Source organism: Nelumbo lutea, chromosome 2 (genome assembly GCF_056320005.1).
Source record: "Nelumbo lutea isolate HS-2025 chromosome 2, American lotus-T2T, whole genome shotgun sequence".
Classification (NCBI taxonomy): domain Eukaryota; kingdom Viridiplantae; phylum Streptophyta; class Magnoliopsida; order Proteales; family Nelumbonaceae; genus Nelumbo; species Nelumbo lutea.
The window spans coordinates 8,458,871-8,466,950 of NC_142685.1; the positions used below are offsets into that span (position 1 = coordinate 8,458,871).

Below are 8,080 nucleotides of genomic sequence, written 5' to 3' on the forward strand. Positions count from 1 at the left end.
CGGAAATCCAACTCCCCAAGCTACTCCGCCGTTAGCGTTTAATATTAAGTTAGCTAATAAACCAGTTTAATTATTAATTACTTTCAGAACTTACATCAGAGTCTCTGAGATTCAGATTTCAGAATAAGAACTTGGATGGAAAATAACCAACGGAACGGAAAAGGGAAAAACTACGAAGAGATCGCATCCATGCAGCTAAAACGTTCAGTTGACTCATTGCAACGATGATGAAAATAAAATATTTATCTTAACTAACAAATAATTAGATATTAGCGAAACTTAAAAAGACGTCATTCCTTTGAGCAATGTTTCAAAGAATTCTTGCAGAAATGAAGTCCTTTGCACAAGAAATCTTAACCGACTGATTTAATTCAATAATTCAAGATTGGGGCCTGATGTTAGATGGGATCCATTGACATTAGATAATATAGTTGAGCGTTGGTAGTATGTTGCATTGTATCATTGCCTCCCATGAGATCTCATCCTTCACACTCAGAATCCACGGTAGAGAACTTTCTCGCAAACGGCTTTATTTGAGTAAGTGCTCTTTGCAATAAAACTCTTGTTTTTCTTTGTCTGCTCAGATCGCCTCTTCTCTATCTTCTCTCCTGCAAAACCAAAAACCCTAAAAACCTCCGATCCGGCCGGAAAATATACTCCATCGATGATCCGTCCAAAGGCCCTTATTCCCCCCGCATTTCGAGCTGAGCAATCCTCTGTCGAGACTGAAAGGGCTTTCCGACTTGTTTCCGTTGATCAATCACGGCTTTGAGAAATACGAAAGAGATAGGAGTGAAACAGCAAGGGTAAGAGATGTATAAGAACCAGCTGCAAGAGCTGGCGCAGAGAAGCTGCTTTAACCTTCCGTCGTATACGTGTATTAGGGAAGGTCCCGATCACGCGCCCAGATTCAAGGCAACTGTCAACTTTAATGGTGAGATCTTTGAGAGCCCTAACTATTGCACGACGTTGAGGCAAGCGGAGCATTCTGCAGCGGAGATTGCGCTTAATTCTCTTTCGAGCAGGGGACCGTCGCATTCGCTGGCAGCGAGGATCCTGGTAAGTTCTATTGGTTACCGTTACTTGTTAGGTTTCCGTCGTAGCTGTGTTAGGTTGCTATTTGCTTGTCAATTCTTCCATCTCATGTTCGATTAGCTTCTTTCATCTTTCGCAATGTGCATGGAACGATGGATTGACTAGGGGGGAAAAGAATAGGGGCAAAAAAAGGGTTTCTTTTCCCCAGTTTTTCACAAAAGCAAATGCCTCTATCAAGTACCAACGGAGCATAGTAGTACAGAGGGGTTTACTATTGAAGCCCTAGACGGCTTTTCCGGCGATGATCAGATATCGTGAGCAGTTGAGCACTTGGGCAAGCAGGGAGTTGCTCTCGAATATTTGGCTAGTCCTTTCTCGCATCTACCGGCTAATGTGCACCATCCGGGAGTCACTGTGTGGACACATTCTATACTACGCGATTACGCGTAAGCGTAGCCGATCACTGGTATGAAAGTCGCCGAGATTTTACCGGGCATTGATCAGCGACCAGCTAACATGCGCCTTTTAGGTACGCATTGTTATCGAGCGCACTACCCCGCATCGTTGTTTTCGTTGACTAATGCAGGGAATTTGTGGAATCCGGTGCCGACGTGCCGTTCTCTGGAGGCACCGAGACTAGATTGGGTCATCTGATTGACATTGAATTGACAAGATTGACCGGGACTAGACCGGTGCGATTTCCTAGAGGCGTCCGTCAGAAAATTTTAGGAAATACCACCTGAAATTTTGGAAAGTTTCTCGCAGTTGGCTATAGCGTGTAAGTGGTGTTTCTGTAGTTAGTTCAAAAACAGAGGGGTGTTTTCGTCATTTAGTATTTCGACCCGGTCCAGAAAATCAGGCCGTTACTTAGATCTTACTTTTAGACAGAGAGATGGGATCACCGCTGAATCAGGATTGGGTCTGCTTAATGATTTTTTTTTTAGTGATTCACTTTATTGATTTCTAGGGCTTACGCCATCTTGTAACGTTTATACTTTATAAGGTTCTTTACGTTGGCCAAAGAATTTGAACATTATAATTCTTCTCCAAAGGAGAAAACTCCAATGGGCGGTTATTCAATGATAAGGACATGCAATTGTATTATAGAGAGTCCAATTTCTCAAACCGAAAAAGCATCTATTCTTAGCCACATATTATCTCCTATGTTCTGGGTCTGGACTCGGGACGCACCACGGGATGAGGACCACCTCTTGATAGCCTGGACCAAAAATCAAAACGGGTCGATCTAATCAACAAATCCCTTTTTAAGTAAATTTTAGGTTTTTAAATAAACTATTTTCTGCCATCAAAGTGGATGCGATGAAAGTATATTAACCCTGATCATATTGGTTTCTGGTCTTGTGTATCATTTAGGTGGGACGTATTGATAAGAAGCCATCTATTGAGACTCTAGATTGCACCTTTATATGTTAAAAAAAACTTGTGGAGGAAGGAGCTGTGTTGTACCAGGCAACAAAGTGTGGTGGCATGGTCTACCATAGACTGTTTTAGCCCCCAGCTACCCGCTTTGTTGATAGTGACCACCACTTGGATTGACCACAGTACCCATAAGTCCTATCCATTCTCTGATTACAAGCCGTAAGTGACGTTAAAGCTGTCAATAACAAAGTAGGTTCATCTTTGGTTTTGAACTTTTGATGGATGCAATTTACATATTAGATTTGATAGATTGGTGAAGACACATTTTGTCTGTACCATCCACTCCAGCAATTCAAGCTTTTTACCTACTTCAATCAGCTTTAAGTTTTGTTTTGAATTTTTTATTGCTTTTACCCTTCAGTTTGTATTACCGGATTTTCTTTATCATATTTTCTAATAACGCTTCCAGTGAATCTGAATTATCTATAAGTAGTCATTAGTTGCACATTAGCCTGATGATGGGGTAGCTCAACTAGATGTGTCCCGATATCCCAACAAATCCAGATGTATTTGTCCCTGCACAAAATTTAAATTTTGTGCATGTTGCGTCCAAGTCCATGTCTTAAGGTACCCAACTCTATATAGAACATTTAGGTTGGTAACTATCTCACTTCTATTTGCGATCAGTTGGATGGACCTGCTTCTGAAACAAGTTAAATCTCTAGGAGATACTGCATTTGGTACTGAAACAGCCAAGTAGCTCTATTTAGTTGTTAAAATATCCATATTTTAGATGGTATTTCCATTGATACTTTATTTCAGTATTGAAGTTACTTGCATTTAAATATAAGTTTACTCGTGTTGGCACTATTGGATTGGACACAAATCCAAATTTTAGGAATTGAACTAGCAATGACTGAATGATGCATAGGCTTTGTTAAGCAAAAGTGAAACAATAGAAACACATAAGAGTAGACAAATTTTTTTATATTTTATCTTTTTAAATAATTAATAATTATTTATATTTTATATACTACTTTTTAAATAACAATAATTAATTTCAGCTAAATTAATAGTTTAATTTCTAATAAATATTAATCGATAAATTGTAATGAAAATATGTAATTACTAAAAATAAATTTATAACAAAAATACAGTAAATCCAATAAGTACAATAAATTAAATTTCAAAAAGTTGAAAAACAATAAATCCACTTCCTCAATTGCTGCTCTTTCTTGGAAAAAAAACCTTCTTTTTCCAAACCATCAGACTGTTTTCCAAGTTGTTTCCTAGGTGAAAAGGTGAGTTCTCTCATCTGGATTTGTGATTCACAAAACCTCAAATTGAAGCTTTCTGCCTCATGCCTCCGATCCCTTGCTTTCTGGTCAATCATTGGCATTCTCTAACATCTGCCTGTATTTACTGCAAACAATGGAAATGGTTTCCCTACTCATATTATGTTCAATTAATAGAAAGAAATCAATATTTTATGAAATAGTCTTTTTGGGAGTTCATTTTCATCCAAATCATTGTTTTCTTAACTTTGATTTTCACCCAACAAAAAGTGAGTTGCCAAGGTAGATGCAACAACATTCCTTTAACTGGCGTTTGTTAGGAGTATCTCCTTTTTTTTGAACTGATCTCTTTGATGTACAGGATGAAACAGGCGTCTACAAGAACCTCTTGCAGGAGATAGCACAGAGAGTTGGAGCAGCATTGCCTCTATATACAACTTTCCGTTCAGGTCTTGGGCATCTACCTGTCTTTACTGGCACTGTAGAGCTTGCTGGAATCACATTCACAGGGGAACCGGCTAAAAACAAGAAACAGGCTGAGAAGAATGCAGCCATGGCAGCATGGTTGTCTCTGAAAAAATGTGAGTCCCTCTCCAAATGGCTATAGGTCCTGATAATCTATCTAAATAGGACATCAATGAGTGATTGACAAATTCCATGGTGGGGCCATTGCTTGGTGCTGTGGTAAAATTTCAATCTGACAAGTGTGAGAATGTTGGTTTGAGTATGAAAGCTGCCACTTCATGCTAAAAATGCTGGCTGTTAGTTCCATAACTGGTCTACTCCTCCCAAGACCATCCACATTTCCAGGAGCAGCATTGGATAATGATCGATTGGTTGTACATTCTGTTATAAAACTTTGACCAATGATATTAGAGTACATAGGTATTGTCCCTTGCTTGGAGAAGTAGGTCCTCTTTCCTTAAAAACACAAATACTTTTACCAATAGAATGGCAAGTAATATAATTAAATGATTGTAGTTTGAGTTGTCTTGACTGAATGAACATTCCTTATACCAAATCATATAGTTCTATAAGTCAAACCCCTGCAGATTAGGAGATGTGCCCCTTTTTTTATGAGTACCTTTACCACTACTTGAGTGTGGAAATCTGTCTCTCTGCTCAAACAAGGCAATATAGGTTTATATGGTGCTGTATGGTAGAAATCCATGCTACACAAGGAAAGTGCTGTTACTCCATTAAAATGGTGCTCTGTGGCAAGTGGCAACGTAGGAATGTATTTCATTTGTATTGATTTAAAACCATGGCACATAAATCTTTTTTTTTTCCTTTTTTTGTTTCCTTATTTGAATTTCTAAAATTGATTCTGTTCAATGCTGGGAAATGACTTCTAGCTGCTTTGTTTAATTTTATTGATTTTTTCACTTCTATTTATCGTGGACTAAGGTGGCTTCTTGGATTCCTCTTGCAATAACCAACTCACTTTTTCATCGATCAGTGACACAGGAGTCTTTCAGCTCATCATCGGTGTCGGAGAATAATGATGAACTGGAACAGATTACCATAGCGCGGGCACTTCTGAATTACCGTCTGAAGGAAAAGATGGCAATGGGAAACTCAGCTGATACTCCATCCATGTTTCTAAAGAAATTCCCATTGCAAAACCCAAGACCATCAAGTCCACAGCCACCCCCTATTACCACATCAAAAATTCTTCCCTTAATCCGTCCAAAATCAGCGCCACGGAGCAGACCTGTATCCATAGCAGCAAACGACGGTAATCCACCATCATCAGCACCACAGAGCAGACTTGTATCCATAGACAGCATTACACCAACTTCAGCCCCACAAAGTAGACCTATATCCACAGCAGCAAATGACAGCACCCCACCATCCCCACTTGCTCCACCTGAAAGCCACATGGTCCGCCCCCAGAAATTCCCTGCAGCAGGAGCAGCACCTTACATTCCATTCCGGCATTTCAGGCCACCATACCATGGGATTGCACCGCCAGTGACAATAAGGACTGCCGTTCCGGTCTTCTCTGCTCCCCCACTTCCACCACCGTCTGCCACTTCAGCCAGGCCTTCTTCAGTGATTGGACCACCTATACACGTTGCGCCACCTGTTCGAATCAGACAAGCTGTCCCAGTATTTGCTGCTCCACCTGTTCGGAAACAGGCAGAAGAGCGACCAGTTTTCATGGTATCACCCCCTGCAACAAGGCCATCACCAGCTAAGGTTGAGGAAACTGCCAGCACAACAGGGAATGACCTACAGGAATCGGAGGCAGTGGAGGGACTAAAACAGCTTAAAATCTGATCCTGGTAGGAGAGGATTTCAATCCACCAAAAAACTAATGACTATTTTCAATTTTGTACTGATTTTTAGATTCTGTTTCCATATTTTATATGAGAGTCCCTTTCTTCCCCCCTTTTCTGGTCTTCTGCACGACCTACATTGTCTGGGTTGCGTTAGCACAATTTAAAGGGAAGGTTTTGGATGTATGGTAACTGGTCACAAGTGAGAACGTTATAAACTTGAAAAATTAAAAATGCTTTAGGATTCTGGAGAACTTTTGAATATCTTGCAGAACAACAATATAAGAAATGTACAGTTTGCGCAAAAGGATTTGTTGGGTTGGAGTTTATATATTTTGTTAGATGTATGTCTGTCGATGCGTGGTGCAGGTTGAATTGAGGAGTTTCTGTGTCCGGAGACGGTAATGGAGAAGGGAAATGATTAGGTGGTACTTGGTAGTAGGCATGGTGGTTTCGATGGTTGATATTTTAAATGTCTTTCCTTGTCCCACGACTCTTAGCTACGCACAGACTACGGTGCAGAAAAAGTCAAAAAGGGTTGGGGATGGGGGGTGCCTTTATACTTTTATAGAGTGCATAAAATCCATATATTCTAAAGTCACAAAACAGGTGATGCACTTCGTTGGAAACTCAAAAACCTAATGCCAATCGGCTTCTGTCTCGACCCTCTCAAAAATTCTCTCTGAACACCCAAGTAAACATGCAATCTTTTCACCCACTAGGCATCTATGTCTTTCTCATGTTCAAAACTCAAACTCAACTCAACACTATTCCAACTATTATGGTTGGTTACATGACAATTTTATAAAATTTCCCTTCTGAACCGTGAGCCCATGCAATATTGGGTGATGTTGTTGTGTAGTCTGATAGAAGGTTTGGGGAATTTTTCTATTCCAAAATGTGCGTAAAAGGAGGGACCTCTCTGCCTTTATATAATTCTCGCACTCCGCCCATCATGAACTGTAAAGAGTTCTTGGACCTTTATAGGTCTCGAAGCAGTTAAGACCACTGAAAGTTTTTAATGAATCCAAACTTGGTGATTTACATTCTGTAGATAAAATAAAGTTTGACAAAAAACCTCTTCAATTTTTCCATTGTTATGCATCATCGAACTAAAGTGACAATTTTTCCTTGATTTGCACTTATTATTATTATTGATGTAGCGCAATCTGTCTGTTTTTGTGCGTCTGATGAATGTTATACAGAGCTAGCTAGACTATCTTTGGAGCAGAAGAGGTAGATAAATATTAGTTTAAAAAGAATACAAATATAAATATGTACAGTGCAAATACATACAAAATACAAGATTTTGCGCTCTACATATTTGTATTTGTAATATTTCCAAACTAAGCCATTGTGCTTTAAACCCCAATCCATAACAGAACTGCTTTTCCATTTGAGGGTGAGTGAGTCATTCAACCATTTGGGTCAATCTATGGACTGCCCAATCTGTACAGCGCTAGCTAGACTATAGGGTCAGTTTAAAAAGAATACAAATATAAATATGTACAGTGCAAATACATACAAAATACAAGATTTTGCGCTCTACATATTTGTATTTGTAATCTTTCCAATCTAAGCCATTGTGCTTTAAACCCCAATCCATAACAGAACTGCTTTTCCATTTGAGGGTGGGTGAGTCATTCAACCATTTGGGTCAATCTATGGACTGCCCAATCTGTGATGTCAAATAAAATAATAACAAAGATAGAAATGAACAAAAATACATATAAATGTAGAATTTTGTAGAAAAATGAGTGTGGCAAATGAAAGCTTTTGTTATCAAAATAATGGAAATGGTTAAAATAAAAAGTTCGTTCTACTGAACTCTAACTCATAAAAGAGAATTGGTGTCCAACACGTAGACCATTGACCGGATTAGATGGTTCAACAGTTCTATTGCTGTCACCATGTTGTTGATTAAAGTCAACATCTGTTGTTTTTCTCTTGCTTTTCTTAATTTCCCAATTTGTGGTTCTGGGGTAGACCTGGCCGGGTGGCCCGGCCCGACCCCCGAATGGTCTTGAACAGGTTTTTTGGCCCGTGGGCTTAACCTCGTGCCAAAAAGCCCGGCCTGCATAAAATTTG

The 8,080-nt window shown here is 39.5% G+C and overlaps 1 protein-coding gene across 1 annotated transcript; it reads left to right on the forward strand.

Moving 5' to 3' along the window:
- Nucleotides 1-312: 312 nt before the first annotated feature.
- On the forward strand, nucleotides 313-6,299 carry LOC148868418 (double-stranded RNA-binding protein 2-like). Its single transcript, XM_088971369.1, has 3 exons — nucleotides 313-1,059; nucleotides 4,072-4,291; nucleotides 5,170-6,299. Exons 1-3 carry the CDS (start codon nucleotides 814-816, stop codon nucleotides 5,991-5,993), a joined length of 1,290 nt encoding a protein of 429 aa, XP_088827495.1. The 5' UTR covers nucleotides 313-813; the 3' UTR covers nucleotides 5,994-6,299.
- The last annotated feature ends 1,781 nt before the right edge of the window (nucleotides 6,300-8,080 follow it).